The sequence below is a fragment of the Electrophorus electricus genome, chromosome 25 (assembly GCF_041902795.1).
Source record: "Electrophorus electricus isolate QZ-2024a chromosome 25, ASM4190279v1, whole genome shotgun sequence".
Classification (NCBI taxonomy): Eukaryota; Metazoa; Chordata; class Actinopteri; order Gymnotiformes; family Gymnotidae; genus Electrophorus; species Electrophorus electricus.
Window position 1 is genome coordinate 6,100,813 of NC_137521.1, and position 16,591 is coordinate 6,117,403.

Here is a 16,591-nt window from a genome sequence, read left to right on the forward strand (position 1 = left end):
GAAATCCATCTTTAGGAACCAATGATGTATCAGTGTGGCAGCGGAGGTTAGCGCTCCATCTCTGGCCCCTGCGGTGTGTGTGCGGAAGGTCATGTCCCAGAGCGGCTCTGTTTCTGCCGCTCGGGCAGCTGTCGAGGGGTTATGGATCTGACCTGCGGAACATGAACTCAGCGCTGCTCACTTGCTCACTTGCTCGCTTGCGCGCTGATTTATTAGGCCTCGCCATGCACACCTTTCAAGCGAGGCTTCTCCCTCCCCTCCAAACGCCGTGCCCAGATCACACAAAAGAAAAAAAAACAACATTCAAATGCGACCTTTTTTTTGTGTGTGCGAAAGGTTGGACTTGTGCAGCCCTTTTATTGGTTTCTGGATTGGTGGAATTGTTCTTAAATCATTTCATCAGTTGCAGGAAAATGAGTATAGAACTACACAAGACAGCAGAAAGCGTAAAACAGTCACATCTTAGTTATCATTTAAAATCAGCTACAAGGAAATGGCACGACATTAGATAAGTGGGAATGCCATTGTCATTGGTATTCTGAATATATATAATGACTGAAGTAATGTTCTTGGAAAACGTTCCATTAAACTGCATAAATTTCAAGCTGGGCAGGCCAGACTTTTACACACATATACAGTACATAGTCTTAGTCTAGATGTACTCATTCTAGTTGTACTTAGTACTTAGTCTGGCTGCTTTACTTGCTTAATATTTGCCACAATTTTAGGATGTAGGAAAATTGCTTCCAAGGAATGTCATGAATTTTTAAAACAAATAGTGAACATTTGAAGCAGCTCTTTGCCATGGGAACTCTGACTTGTGAAAAACAACATTTCCCAAGGGCTCAACAAATGATTCGATGAAAATTATTATTTTGAAAACACGTGAACATGACCCTTGGGCTTTCAACTACAATGGTTCACTTGCCTTGGAATTCCCTAATGTTTAAAGGAACAGACAAAGGTCACACTTTCAGAAGCAATTAGTGATATAACTCTAGTTTTTCTAACTTAAATGCAAAAAAACCCCAAAAAACATCTAATTGGAACCATCCAATGCAATGTCTAAGTCTGAGAAATGTTAGTTCTCTTCTGACTATTTGATTGCATCCAGCTTATTCACATGAAAACTGTATCCAGAGGCCAATTCACTATGTTTTACATTTACGCTGTGCAAGTAAGGAATGACTTTTTATCAGAAACATACTTCAGTTCCAAATATTGTAGAACTAGCTGTATGAATGTTCAGTAGACCATGTACAGTGCTGAATTCAAAGAGCGAAACCAAATTCATAATCACCTTCAAATCTTCCTATTGTTTTTGCTGGTTTGCTGCCGTACTACATATATCATGCAAGGTCGCAAGTTCTGCATGAAAGCTATTAAATCATTCAAGTCAAAAGTCAACAGTCTAACCACAGTACAAGATAATAATGCTGACAATGTCTGTGTATTTACATTTTTGAGTCTAGATATGGCAGCTGATTGCACTTATACTGTCAGCATTCAGATGTCATTTTATGTTTTTCAGTAAAAATGAACCCTGAAATTCATCAGGAAAAAAGTTACGATAACATTAGTTTGTACAAATGTGAAGCATTAATGATAATGTTTTAATAATGTGATGAAAAACAAAAACTTGAACACCATTTATTTGAACAGCCAGGCACACAGATGGGGGAACATGCAAGCAAACGACTGTTTTAACTCCTTTGGTGCCAAAATACTTTAAGACATGGCAGTAGAGTCAGACCATCCATGAAACTAGATGAATAGCCACACCAAGTGTTAGCTTCCCTGCTGTTCGGGGTACAAATTTATAACCTGTTTCAACTTTCTGTCAGAGCAATATAGAACCGGATGAGCCAAGCCTACAGGACACCACCAAGACATATTCGGGATGAACAAGCAGCATGTGCAAAATGGAAAGGCTGAGATCAAAGCTCAGCAGCATGGCTCTCTGAGCTGACTGTGGTCTTCATGGAACAGACAGGTATTATTTCTATGGTCTGGACTGCAGGGCTCAAAACATGTGTAGATATGGCTGCCTTTCTATCAGCTGCGTAAGCTGTTGCTGACAGACTGTCCTCATAAGTGCCGTGGTAGTGGTGGTAAGTGGTGTTGGGGGGGGCTCCACTGTGAGTGCCTTGAACATGCTATTTTGCTATCCGCTAAAACCCGCATGCATGATTGCATGATGCATGCCTGAGTGTTGCTCTTCATAGCCTGATAAAGTTAAGGACAAATACTGCTGTGCAGGAGAAGAATGAGCAAAGTCTTACATGCATAACACACCATTAGAATCTTAAACTGAGGTAGGAGGTGCAATTTATTCACCACTTGCTATGTGACTACATGATTCTAGCGGATGTCAACGCAAAGTTGACATAAGATCACATTTGTACACCAGTACCCTCTGTACTAGCAGAATATTGTTTTGTTAGATTTTCTTAGCCATTTCTCAGTCTTTATCTAACTGTCACAACTTCAATTAATCTTCAAAGACAGTATCATTCTACAAAGAATGAGGTAGCTGCAGAAGAATGCACCTATTGTAACACATCATCTGCTTCTCTCTTGGGCTAAAAACAAAGGTAAATATCTCTTATTCAGCTTGAAACATACATACTAGCCTCATTCAGCATCCTCAAGAGCTTCCTAACAATCCAGTTTTAACATTTAACTATTGTAGTGCAACAGTACTCATTGCCACTTTTGCTACATCAGTCAAGTGTTCCAGCAAATTTGACTAAGACTTAACTAATTTAGATAACTAGTTTGTCTTCTAACCATTGCAAAAATAATTGAAAACATATTTGATAGTCACATAAATACTGATACATTTAGATTCTGAAACTTATCCACACACCTTGCATTACATTTAAGAGTACTGCAATCTAAAAGCCTTTAACATAGGTAGATAGGATAATGTGAAAACAATATTAAGCAGCCATTGTGAATAAAACAAAAAAGTTCAATCATGACAAAAATAATTTATTAGACACACACATGTAAATATAAAAAGTAACAGCACAGATTTTAGTCAAAATATACAACAAATAAAAAGAAAGACATACCCTCAATGAAATACAAAATAGTGTGCATTATTCATGCACTATTTTTGAAAGAGTGACAAACCTGGTGAAATTACAATCTCATTGAAACCACATGAAACCCTGTGGAAAATCTGTGCAATGGTTTGGTGAACACATACATGCACACGGGTACCCCGCCCCCCACACACACTCTCTAATAGACTCACACATCTCAATTATTGTCAATGCCACATCATTAATTCACAAGTTATTAAAAACAACTGAAAACAGAAATTTAACATGACATTTGGTGCAACATGTGTATTATGTCATTTGGAATGCACTTGATCTTTCACAGTCAAAATCACTGTGGTTTGATACGAGGTGCATCTGATCAGGATGATGCAGGTAAAATGCATTGGCAGATGCATTAGTTAGGTGCTCGGTTGACCATGATCTCCTGGATCTGTCTGTTGAGTTCAGCGATGATGCGGTCCTCGTGTGTGTACACACCCGTGCGCAGCAGTGTATCTCTCTCCTCCAGAAGGCGACTTAGATGGTCATCTGCGCTCTCGCTCAGAGAGACGCAGGCTGGTTCTTTCCATGTCCTCTTTTCCTCCTGTTGTTTTAGCCTGGACAGGAGGAGTGACATGAAATTGACTTACAAAGCTTACATGAACTCCATTATTTCAACTGATTTCAAAACAGAGCTCCCCAGTGACTGAATCATCTCAAGCATATTACTCTTAGTTTAAAAAAAACCAAAAAACAACAAAACACACACACACACACACACATACACACACACACACACACACACACACCATAACCCCCCCCCCCAAAAAAAAACAAAAAAAAACACACCACCAACCCAAACAACGACAATGAACAGGTTCTGCTCAACTCCCGGCAGTGGCCCGTACCGGTTGAGCTCATTGCGGATGTCCTGGAGTTCCCGTTTCTCCTCCTTGACGGCTTCCTTCTCTTCGGCTGCCAGGTAGCGCAGCCTCATGTGCTCCAGCTCCTGTTGCTGCTGTTTCAGCCGTGCCATTGCACTCTCCTGCTCCCTCTGAAAACCAAACAAAGCCGGGGGAAGGGAGGGGAGAGAGAGAAGGACAGAAAAAGAGAATGAAGGAGAGATATATTCAACATCAACATTCTACGGGTCAGGATAACAGATGTTCTGATTTAACTGCACTTTATTATAATTGCTTTATGAACACTATAGTGCTGCAATGACGATACAACTTTAAATGTTTTCTTTTCAATTAAAAAATTCAGCATTCAATAATATCAAGTTCTTTAATGATAACAGCTATGTTATGTCTCTGCTAAATGCTTTGGAAAAATAGACCACAGATAGCAGTTTAATTGAATTTGACCTTTATAACTGGCAATAAAATGCGAAACTCCTGAAATCTGACGCTGAAATTGCTGTTATGGCTCTGCAGTGCCATTAAGAAACCACACATCAATATTCTAGACCATGTGCTGACAGAACAAGGCCTGTGTGAAAATTTAGCCTAAGCACTGGTCTTGCATAATAGCTCAACTTGGCTTAATGTTATCACTGAAGTGATATGTTTACATATAATCTAATTTAATTTTGTGTTTTTATGGAGCATTAGAGGCCAATAATACATTTTCAGTAACCTAAACTGCAAGAAAAACAAACCCACGAAGATGTTGCCACAGTCCTTATAGCCAAGCATACGCCGAAGAAAAACGCTGAAACAATTATCTCGGAGATTTTCTTAAGGTCCCTAGAGCTAAAGTGTTTCCTTTGCTACCTGTGGTTGATGGCTGAACTAAATATTTCCAGAGGCCTAAACTGGCAGTACAAAAAAGGAGGTTTGCAGCACCATGCTGGACTAACCAGGCCTTAACTAATGGTTATAAGACTTTAACAAATTGTGTGCGCACAGACACATACACATACACAAACACACACACTTTGCCTTGACTTGGTGGGGTTGAGGAGTAGAAGGCAGTTGAGTGACCAGTGAATGACCCGTGGCTCTCCTCCAGAGAGGGTCAGACAGAGGACCCGTTGGAAAGGAGAAGGCTGCCAGACTGCAGCTCAACTTCAGTTTTTTACTGAGCACTGATCTGACAAGAACAGGACAAGCACCTGGGGGATTTCATGGTTTAAATTTTCCTAGGTCTTCAAACTGAAAAAGAAATGCCAAAGTAGTTCAAAACAAGCAGGGAGTGAAAAGGCAAAAGTCTCGTGCATTATCCACTAAGAAGATAAGGTCTGACTGAGACGGGACTGTGCGCTGGGTTACCATAGCTCTTTTCCCCAAGTCCTAAGTATCTTTGATTCACATTTTCTATCTTCTGTTATGAGCAAACAGAAGTAATGTAAGCCATGGTATAGCATTAACTCAAAATAATATGATTTCACACATGGATCTTGCTAAACTGGCATGCGAATAAAGAGATTATTTCAACCTAAGAGAAAATATCAGCCTCACACTTTCATATACCGAGCTTTCAACAACTGAACGATGTTCAAATGGTAATGCGCAGGCTAATGCTTACAATAATAGAAACCTGATTTATAGCTCTTTTTCATATTAAGTTATAGACCCCTTTGTGGACCATAAATCAACTAATGTTTTCTTAACATATATCTGGCACTTAAAGAGAACGGAAAAAAGAAGGGGAAAAAAAGAGCACTCAGACTTTCCAGCTGGACTTTGTCTTTAACAGTTATTAGCAAGGCTTGATAAGCTCTTTGCATCCGCTCTGTTTACACTGGTATTAGTCCTTTACAAGGTTCACTTCAGAAGGAGTCCAGTGTTTCAAAGCAAATACCACACACTAGTGACAAGCTCAGTGTTATTCAGAGTGCGTGGTGGAAGTTTTCTTCTTGAAAAGTACGATTTACATCTGGTTTACACACAATAAGAACTGTCACATTTTTTCTTGTGCTGGTTTTGCCCATCATGCATGACTACTCATGCAGGATACAAAATACGCCAGTTTCCTTTGTTTTTGATCCATGGCTATGTTGAGGGACAGTATAGTGTCTCTTACATTGTAGCTCTCCCGGATTGTGTGCATGTCATAATCAGTGTACCATCAAAACATTTCATGTATAAGGAGGAAAAATAAAAATACTAGACTGTATAAACAACTGGTGCTTCTTGAAATAAAAAACCAGCCTAACTAAGCCCAAGCATATCAACATACAACTGCAACCTATCTTCTGGAACTTCAACCATATCTAGTTATGCTTTCACTGCTTAATGCTTTAAAATCCTAGTGACTTAGATTAACCATTCGATCAGTATTTGAACTTACTTTGAAACTGAAGACTGAAGTATTAGAATGAGTATTTACAATGCCTTACCTGTTTAAATTTTGCCAGTTCCTTCAGAGCGCGTCCCCACTGCTGTTTGTAATGAAGTTTAGATTTTGTTGTTGATTCCAGCTTCCGTTCCAGTTCCACCTCGGAATTAATAAAGTGCCAACAAGCAGTTTTTATACCACTTCTCACAGTGTTTAAGTTTGCATTTGCACCCTAAAATTTACATTTCAAACTGTATGTTACAATTTTTTTTTATTAAAATCCCAAACAAAAGTATTAACAAATTAAGGAGCATGGTATTGTGTTTATTGGGTTTACTAGAGATGGCATGATACCATGTTTTCTGTACAAATCCAATTTCAATTTCATCCAATTTCATCTCGCATTTGAATGTTGCCTAATATCAAAAGCGATCTGAGCTGTGGGCAAGTTGTCTGGGTGTAACAGATTGCAGGGGATTTTTTTCTGTGTGTGAGATTTATTATATATGCTATATTTCTACAGAAATCATACATGAAAAATGACAGATTAAAATAAATAAATAAAATTACAAAAAGACAAACAACCCCCCCCCCCCCCAAAAAAACACCTTTGTTTACAAGACTAAAGCATTTAAGTTTTCTCCTTCCAATGCCATACAATGTCTCTCTTGGGGAGGTGACATTTATTGCCTTGGTCATCACTTGCTTGGTTTCAAACATACTCACGCACTCACTCTGCTTAGTACGGCTACCTGCCTCACTCTGACTCCAACAACTTTAGACTATAGTTAGGCGATTTTTTCCTCATTACTGTAACCTCAACTTCCCATTAACTTTGTAATTCATCTTCTAGTTAATTTTAGCTGTAAGTCGCTTTTCTACCTGTTATACACCCCATACACACTAGGCACTAAGTCAGCAGAGAGGGGCTACTTGTGCGACGAGTACTTGCACTAATTCATTTAAATACTCTGGGTATTCTTTCTATATATGGAGTTACCTCAATCTTATTCTCTACCTTCTTGTTCAAATTTTCCAGTCCATCTCAAAAAATGCATGCTAATGGTAAAATCAGCAGTTTTCCAGTTTTTCATGCCTTTTGAATACTAAAACCACAGTGTAACTAACTCCATGAATTCAGAGAAGGAGCATGCTATACTAGTCCCATTATTCTCTCTCCTCGTTTCTTCAGGTTTTTGCCGTCTTTCTCTTCTCCCTGACCCTGAAGTTTCTTTACTTCACAGCCAAACTTTTTTCCCGACAGAATGTATTAATAAATAAAAGCACTGTTGGTCACGGATCCTTGGTGGTGAATTACTAAGGTGATATTCTGTCTCATTTAGATGCTCTCACTAGAAGGCAGATAAACTGATGGGTTATCAAAACTACATGATAGCAGTGCAAGTCATCACATGCATGTGAGTGCATGAATGTGCACCTGAACGCAAGTTAACTGTTAATGTGAAAAAAACTCTACAGCTGTGCTTGAACCTGGCTGTTATCACACGACCTGCGCTGCTGCAAAACACTGCTGTGCTATTTTCAGGCTGGATTGGTGATGGTATCAGATGGGTCTCCATAAAATTTTTTTCTCGAAATCTAATACAGCTTTTTTGCTGATATCGATCCGATTTGGGTATGTGGTGTTGGATCAGTGCCATCTCTACTTTACATTGAAGAAAAATGTATTTGACAAAAGTCTAAAACAAAGTAATGACGAATGTTTTGTTTCATTCCTGTTTGCTAACCTTCTCGAGTCGAAGCAGGTTAATCTCAGATTGTAAACGGATTTCAGGCCGGGTGTTCTGCTGGTCTCGATATTGTTCAAATTCTTTTTCCAGTTGCTTGTATTTCTTTTCGGCCTCTGTTTTCTTTTGAATGGAACAGACAAACATGCAATACTTAGATTTTTATACATAACTGGCTTCAATTTAAAACATTATATCATTATATACAACATCCTTTACGTTATACTGTAAGTAAGGATAAACAATAAAAAAAAGTTACAGGATCACACATGATTTTCTTGTGCTTGGATCATGATAAAAATAAGATGAGACATTAACATCAGCCTCTTGTTAATATTTAATATGACCAAGTGAAATTCCAATTTTCTGATGCATGACAAATATGCTTCATGACTTTCTTGCATTGGCCAAGGCGGTGGGAAGAATACATTTACTTAACCTCTCCATGCCATTTCAAAGGATGTAAAAGCTTTAGAAAACATAAAAACAATTTTGAGCCAAAAATTCCCCTGCATTAATTTTGGAACAGTGCCAATTTCAGACAAGCACACTGATGTCCGAGTTTGAAAAACTGCATCTTTTCTCACAGTAGCAATGCTTATGAATCTTACTTCTGAGTTTGCTGACTGTTTTAACTGAAATGCTTTGAGAACAAGTCTAGTTTCTGCCTCTGATAACCCTCATGTCCCCTGTGGCAAGTCCGAGACTACAGCAGAGTGTGATAAGATAACACTTAGAAATGAAAGCGTTAGGTCGCACAGTGCCTAGACTTTACTAACAACAATTTAAAAGATTCCAGAACTCAGAACAGAGTCATACCTTAAACTAATTAAACTAGGAATGCAAATCCAGAGCCAAATGATGATAATCCATTTTTTCATGGGAAAATCTACTGATGATGCTTCGACTACCAATAATTTGCACTAATTATAAGTCAATATAAAACGGATGACAATAGATCAAATATATTCTAATAAAAAAGAATCTACAAATTGCCACACATTTTGTGGAAGTGTAAAAGAAAGGTCTCTAAACAGAGCCTCCAGCTCATGTGGAATTTGGGCTAATCAATGCACCATCACACTGGCACTAAATACTGGTCAAATCCTTGACCACATCGAACCAATAGATGATTATAGATAATTACTATCCCTGCAAACAGCAAAGTAGTATGGAGAATTTTGTGCACAGGCAGATTTAAAATCATCTCATAATATGATAAGTCATCTCATAATACCGTGGTATTATACAGTATAAATTCTTATTTCTACACATGTGCAGCAGAGTCACTGCTCACACTGACTGGTAGTACTTCTCATTGCAAGGCAATCGCCCCCCTCTTCGCTAACGAGGTACTGTTCCAGCAAACACTCAAGAGCTGAAAGGCTTCAAGGGTGTAAGGCAGCTTCCAATGTAACTAAAACCCTACGTCTTCCCTTTCTGACACAGACCAGACACCAAAAGAAACCCAACAGACACAAAGCTTGGCATTCTGAGACAAGGCAAGGAGTGTCCAGCAGAAAAGGCGGGGGAGCACTGTGGCCTGATAAACTGGTTAGAGTGTGCCGACACAGGACAAATGTATGTTTACACGTTCCTGACACGGGAGGGGAGACAAGATATAAAGCCATGTGGCAGCTTCAGCCGAGGATCTCTCATCGCAAAAGCCCCTTCTCTTTTTCGCATGTCAGAAACCTACTTTGCTTGATTTGTTAGAGCCAGGGCCGGTCCAGATGTTCTCTAGGAAAAAAAAGAGCCAGCAGACTGAACTATTTCAGTAGGTGGGCTGTCTGCGCAAAGGATGATGGGAGAGACTGGCCAAGACCCGAGGCATTTCTTTCTATTAAAAAGCCCTGAGAAATATAGTCATAAGGGGAAATAAATCCAACAAGTCTGACATGCTAAGTTTTGTAAGTCAGTCAAGCATAAAGAAATAAATAATTGGCCTAGGAATTAATTAGGTCAGTGATGTGTGTGCAAGTTAACAGATTCTATACCAACACAGAGAGTCAAAATTTACCTAATGCTGTCAGTGGTATGCTTGACAGTAAATCACTATCAAATATGTTGTGAATGGAAATATTCTATTTTCAAAAAAAGAACACATGCTAGGATTTTTCTAAACAAATACTACATGCAGATAATCTATCAATGCAAATTCTATAAGATAAAGAATCCAAAGCAACCAAACACCTTAGATCCCAGAGAAAGAAACAAAAGGGAAACAAACTGAGATAACGATCAGTCTTACGGTAAATTCATTCCCTTCTTTACTTAACGTATGGATGAGAGAGCAACTATTGATGCTTATCAGTAGGACTGTATCCTGCAGCCTTTAAGAAGCCGGGCTGAAACGCAGCAGTGCTCTGACTTTTCTTTCATTTAAAACAGCCAGAAGGGAGAGGGGGAGGGGTGATCTTATGCCCCATTGACCTGAAGGTCAGCATTCTCTAACCATGCTGCTCTTTCTATTAAGGCAGAAACTGACCTTGCTGCACAACCTCCATCGCGCCTACCTGCTGTTGGTGCCTAGTAAGGTCCTCCTCGAGCTGCCTGACCTTGGACCTCTCCAGCTCCACCTGGTGAGCACAGTCTTCCCTCAAGCGGCGGCCGCTATCCTGCAGCTCGCGCATGCTGAACTCATGCTCCATGCGCATCTCCCTCTGCAACCTCTGGGTCTACACACACACACATACACACACACACACACAAAAGCTATTAAGGCATATACAGTATATGCCTATCTATATTAAATTAAGCCTTGGGTTTTAATACAACACTTGGTGATGGGTCATGACAAGTCCAAAAAGTCGAAGAGCATGGGGATACACATAACTCACTTGTTCACATTAATATTTTTATCTTCAGTGTCAAAATGGCAATGCTCTGCAACTAACCTCCATTTCTGCATGAGCAAGAGTCTTCTCTCTCTTTTCTAGATCAGCTAGAGTCTTCTGGAGCTGTTCTTCCAAAAGATTATACTCCATCTCCTGGGGGTAAAAATTCCAGACTTGTACAAATATACAAAAGGTTCGTGCAAATATAAAATTGGTAGCTATTTTTCAAGCTATGCCGAAATACCTTCTTCTTAACAAGTGCTTCACGTTCTCTGTCCCTCTTCTTCCACTCCTCTGCCAGAGCCTGCATGTGGTTCAGTTCCTTCTGTTTCAACTACAGAGACCAAACTCACTTCAATCTCCTACTCATTTAAACATGTAGCGTTATCATCATGCTTACTTTTATTCCCCAAAGGACTGGACTAAGTTTGACTGAGGCTTCAATATAAAAAAGGTTGCTTTGAACTGCAGGAGACAAAAAAAAATAAAATAAATTTTTTTTTTAAAAAAGTGCTGACCTGGTTATCAAACAGATCCTCCTGCATCTCCTTCCACATCTCAAGCTCCAGTGCTGCCCTGTACTCCAGAGTCTCCCGAGGCTTGGTCGTTACCTTGACCTCAGTGTGAGCTTGAGGATGAACTGCTGACTTCTTCTGCTGCACCTGATCACCACTCTGTCACAACCACGTATCAGAACATCTTATTATCTTAGGTTATCTTATTTTACTTTAAGTCTTGGAGAAGATTGCTTAGTCTGTGTACAGTATCCACTGCAAATCAATCAGGTGTAGGACTTCCACATAGGGAAATCCACATTAAATATTGGGTTTTATTCACAAACATTAGGCAAGTTTTACCTGAGAATATTCAGAAAGGAGGATATCTTGTGATTTTACTAGACCCATATCTTCGAGAACTGTCACATAGCTAAGTTCAGCCACCTTCTCATTTGATCTACATAAACATAAAATGAAAGGAAAGTTGCTATCAGTGCCTGAAAACTGACTGTAATATGTGCACCAGTTATTCTTAACTTTTAAAGAATGATTTCCACAAGGAATACTGGAACTAAAAACAATCCAGGCATGCCAGTGCTCAATATGAATCAATAGTGCTGTTTGCCTGCCATCTAGAGGTATATTTTTGGCACTGCATCTGAGACACCCTGGAGAATAATGTGCTCTTACAATAAATAAATAAATAAATAAAAGGATAAAGCTAAAATAGTACAAACCCCTGTGCTTTGACAACAGGTAACCTCCCTGACCAAGTCTGTCTCCAGTGCTGCTGGCCAGATGAGCCAAGGAAACGGGTCTTCTCGGAAGTGAGCAGGTTGGAAAGCTGAATGCTGGCTGTGCCAATTAGGAAGTCTTTGGAACTGGGGTCTCTATGCCACAGCTCCACTACCAAAGGAACTCTGGTGGGACCACAACACACACAGGAAATGATGAAAGAAAAAAACCTAAGAGATTAGTTATTGAGGCCATACCAAAGCAAAAAGCAAGTGATCTGGCATGATGGTTATCCCATCCATTAATGCACACTGATTTGTGAAGTTTTAAAGTCTATAATGCAATTTTAGGTACTCTGTACAATATAGTGTACAATTAGAAATATATGCAGGTAGGAATTCACCTCAGAAATGTGTCCTGGAGTTGATTAGGCAGTGCAGCAAAATCAAAGGCACAGTATGACTGAGGCAGGAACACCTCAGTGTTTTTCTTTACCTCCACGGCAGGATTTGTCATGATTGGGGCTGCACTCCCAAAGAACTGGTAGGCATATCTATTTTTGGAAGATATAAAAACAATACTAACCATTGATAATTGGAGCAACCCCATACATAAGTTGCCATACTGCTCAAGCCAGATTGCACCTCAGTATACAGTTCACAGGAAAGCCCATGTTTAGATCTCTGATGCTGCGCAGCTCCATGGAGAAGCAATAATGGTGTGCTGATGCTGGAATCGCCACTTTTGGGGCAGACACGGTGAGAGAGGATGCTGGTACTTCTGCTTCACTCTCCAGTGGCCCATTTGCAGAGGCAGCCACAGGCAGTTCTGCAACTACAAAATTAGCTACAGATATTAAAACTGTAACCAAGGTATAAGAAGCTCAAACGTCTCATTGGACAATGTCTCGTCAAATCAGGTTCCGTAAGCATCTTACTTGGCTGTTCTGGCTGGGCAGGTCTTGCATCATCAGGCAAGCTCTCAGCCTCACTCTCCGAGTGTTGGTGGTCAGGTGTGGTGGAGCGGGAACACTGCGGCTGACCAGGTGGTCTGTGTGGAAGGGTTGGGCTACTGGGTTTAGTCAAAGCAGGCTCAGGATGGGCATTCATGGTAGGGCCTTTCTTTACTGGAGTCTTAAGCCTTGAAGGAGAAGGGTCTGGAATCTTATGAGAAAGAGATGACATATACTGGGGTGAAGTTACCAAAAGCACTATAATTTCAAGATTATTTTAAAACAAAAACAAACAAACAAACAAACAAAAAAAACCCCAAAACAAAACAAGTCTTTAATCTGACAAATCTGACCCACTTCACTAGCTAACCCATGACCTCCTGGAAAACATCTATGGCCTATGCCCTCTGTATACCTCATCAGTAACTCCCTCTCTTTTCAGAGTTACTGCCACCCCGACTGTTGGCTGCAAATCCACAGAGATGGACTGAAGGCTCTGCTTGGTACGATTTGGGGGCCTCAGGACAAAGGCTCCCTCTATGGTGGCTGCCTGCTTGGCAAGGTCTGTGATGTTCTTTGCCAGTGCAGCGAGAGAAATCTCAGTGCTGCCTAGGGACTGGGATCCACAGCAAAGATGGAGCTAAACAATAAAGCAAATACAGGAATTTAAATGGGAGCAACAGTAGACAGACATATTACTCGCATAAACAGGAGTAAGTCATTTTATAACAGTGACATGGGAAATCCTAACAATGGTAAAGGCTCTGGTGTATTACCAGAAGGTTCTGCTGCTGGCTGAGAAACACCCGTACTAGCTTGTCATTACTGCGGATACGGACTGAGGCTCGTTCTGGCTCAAAGTTTGGGCTGATTAGGTTCTGGAAGGGTTCACTGGTGACATCATTTCCCAGGAGAGAGTAGAAGAAGAAGAACTCTGAGCCTTCACTGGCCAGTTTTGTTGAACTAGAAATAAGCTAAAGTATATATAAAAAAAAAAAAAAAAAAAAAAGTTTATTTTTTCATTTAACACTGCAGCAAAGAAAAATAAAACTCATGACCAAATATAAATGACTGAGCTTTACCTGCTCCAGTTTGGTAGCAAAGGCAACAGTGACCGACAAAACATACATGTCTTTGCCAAGATCTGCTGGTCCAATCTGATGGTATCCTTCATCTTCATTTAGAATGGCCTCTACTTTAATTGACTCCAGATTTGCCAATGTAGGAGATCCTACAGCACATTGTGGGAAAGTAATGATGGTGTGGTATTACAAAACATGTACACTGTAAAAAAAAATGCTGTAAGAAAGTTATTTATATTTATAGGATATCCATCACCAAGTTTTAATGAACTGACTTGATAAATCAGAAAAAAAGTAACATGTATGTTAAGACCAAAGGATGAAACATCACATGGACAAAATCATGGCCTCATGGCTAAACTGACAGTCAAAGTACTGAAATACCTGCTCTTGGTGGAGCTTTCTTCGCCTTAAATTGGTCACGTGGCTCTTTGTTGTCATTCTCCAAAACCATGCTCAATAACAGAGCTGGCTTTCGCTTGGTGTACTTACTGCTCAGCAAAGGATACCATTTGGGAAGCTATAAAACAGCATTCAGTTAGATGCAGAAATTTGTAAACATGGAAAACAAAATGTTTACTTTCTGATCAAGTGCATACTGAGGAATTAAAAGTAGCTCCTATACCTTTACAAACCTTCTATACAGAAAATACAACAATTAGGCAAGTTCATCCAAAATACTTCTACACAGGGCTTACTTGCTTAACCTCCTGCACCAATCTGAGATCCAAGACAATATATCCAACACATTCCCTTGCAGAGGTATTTGAATCTATTGCAAAGCACTGCAACTTGATGGGTGTCCGCTGGAGTCTGCATAGCATTAAATCAGAAATTAAACAATTACTTATCATTTTAAGCAAAAAAACAAAAAACAAACATAGCTAGACAATGTCAAACACAAACAGTTAAAAAGTGCCAACCTGTGCTGGTGAAGAGTTCTGCGATCAAGCTCCCATGCCAACTCTGTACAAAATTGCGGCTGTTCCTTATGTGCTACAGGGTCTGTTTCTAGCTGCTCCCCATCAAACTTAGCTTGTACAACCAAAGTGTGTTGCTGGCTCTTGGGGAACTGACGACCTAAATGAAGAACATAAGGAACAGTAATAAAGGAATAATATGAAAAAGCCATCACAAAATACCACTGCTACTATTATTATCTGGTTCTCAGGTTTCTTTATCATTCTCAGGAAGGAAATTCATTTTTGCAATCTTCACAAAGAAACAACCCACACTTAATAAACATATCACAGTAGAAACATGGATGCAACTACATACACTGCACAACCAAAGCACATTTACACATACACACCCCATACAGAATAAAGCCATTAGCCTATATTTATTTTCCTGTAATGAGTAATGATGTATGATTTTTTTTTTTTTGGTCATAGAAACATTAAACCTGTAGACTACTAATGATCTGCACAAAATCTGTTTATTATATTATTGTCATCATCATTATTGAGCACTCAGGTCAGCAAATGAACCCAACTTTTCGAAAATGTCCCTTTAAATGTCAAGGCATAGTCTGCTGTCTACGTTTATAACTATTCTCGTGATGAACGCTTTGCTATCTATGTGTGCACTAAGAAGAAAATGCAATCCAGCATGTAGATCTCAGGGGGAACGCTAGCATAGCTAGCTAGCCAATTATTCGCCACAACGTTACATGTAATAAGCTTTATCAGAATTAGACGCCAAACAAAGTAAAAACAAACATTTCCATTGTCATTTGTCTTTACATCTGACGTTCTCAAAGCACACAAAATCACATATTAATAACTAAATTTAAGGTTGCTTGGATACAACAGCTGCCGTTCAAACTGTCACTTGTCCGTTGAGGAGTAACCAAGCGTTAGCTAGCTAGCTAGGCAGCTAAACGAACACTTCTTTCTAGTGCATATTATAATGGCACTGTGAAATTTAAAAGAACACAACTGCGAAATGTAGGTCACTCACATGGCACAATTTCTCTGCAAACCCTTAAACATATTCCGTTACTAGCAATATAAATTAGCGTTTGCGAAATGAGCTAACGCTAGCTAGCAATGCTAACTTTCAGGCAATTTGCAGATAAGATAGTTAGATAGCTTAGCGAACTAAACTAACGTACCTTCCAGAATAGAAACGACAATAAGAAGCTGGTCGGACTTTGAAGCCATGGCATGCCTATACGCGCCAATAAATGCTAGCTAGATTCATAATTTGATAACTACACTTGCGACGCCTACAGCGTTGCTGCTTTGTTTAAAGTGAAGTTCAGTTCACTCTGAAGTGAGGTGGTAGTTCGGAAAAAGCGCCCCCTGCAGGTAAAGGCGATTACGTCTCAGGGTCACAACTTTGTCGTCTTAATATTCTAAAATAAAACTCATCTTTAAGTGGGGGTGTAATTCGGATCTTCCCCA

General features: G+C 39.7%; 1 protein-coding gene across 4 annotated transcripts; it reads right to left on the reverse strand.

The window, feature by feature from the left end:
- Nucleotides 1-2,973: 2,973 nt before the first annotated feature.
- Nucleotides 2,974-16,463, reverse strand: cep120 (centrosomal protein 120). 4 transcript variants are annotated; one of them, XM_026999798.3, is made up of 20 exons: nucleotides 16,300-16,461; nucleotides 15,107-15,263; nucleotides 14,882-14,996; nucleotides 14,568-14,703; nucleotides 14,184-14,332; nucleotides 13,878-14,075; nucleotides 13,517-13,741; nucleotides 13,087-13,312; nucleotides 12,794-12,983; nucleotides 12,553-12,702; nucleotides 12,152-12,334; nucleotides 11,775-11,871; nucleotides 11,436-11,591; nucleotides 11,162-11,251; nucleotides 10,978-11,070; nucleotides 10,597-10,758; nucleotides 8,081-8,203; nucleotides 6,394-6,492; nucleotides 3,959-4,104; nucleotides 2,974-3,667 (listed from the first exon to the last, which is right to left on the reverse strand). In XM_026999798.3, exons 1-20 carry the CDS (start codon nucleotides 16,346-16,348, stop codon nucleotides 3,466-3,468), a joined length of 2,946 nt encoding a protein of 981 aa, XP_026855599.2. In that variant the 5' UTR covers nucleotides 16,349-16,461; the 3' UTR covers nucleotides 2,974-3,465. The 4 variants fall into 4 exon arrangements, 1 of the variants encoding a protein (XP_026855599.2); XR_014119943.1 differs by lacking the exon at nucleotides 2,974-3,667 and adding an exon at nucleotides 4,989-5,206 and having other exon boundaries at nucleotides 3,965-4,104; nucleotides 16,300-16,463; XR_014119944.1 differs by lacking the exon at nucleotides 2,974-3,667 and adding an exon at nucleotides 4,994-5,206 and having other exon boundaries at nucleotides 3,969-4,104; nucleotides 16,300-16,463.
- Nucleotides 16,464-16,591: the final 128 nt, after the last annotated feature.

Coding starts and splice junctions, on each gene's coding strand:
- cep120 (XM_026999798.3), bottom strand. CDS start 16,348: ATGGCTTCAAAGTCCGACCAGCTTCTTATTGTCGTTTCTATTCTGGAA. Junction 8,204..10,596: donor TTACTAGGCACCAACAGCAG/GTAGGCGCGATG, acceptor TCCATTCAAAAG/AAAACAGAGGCCGAAAAGAA. Junction 4,105..6,393: donor AACTGGCAAAATTTAAACAG/GTAAGGCATTGT, acceptor TTTGGTTTTCAG/AGGGAGCAGGAGAGTGCAAT.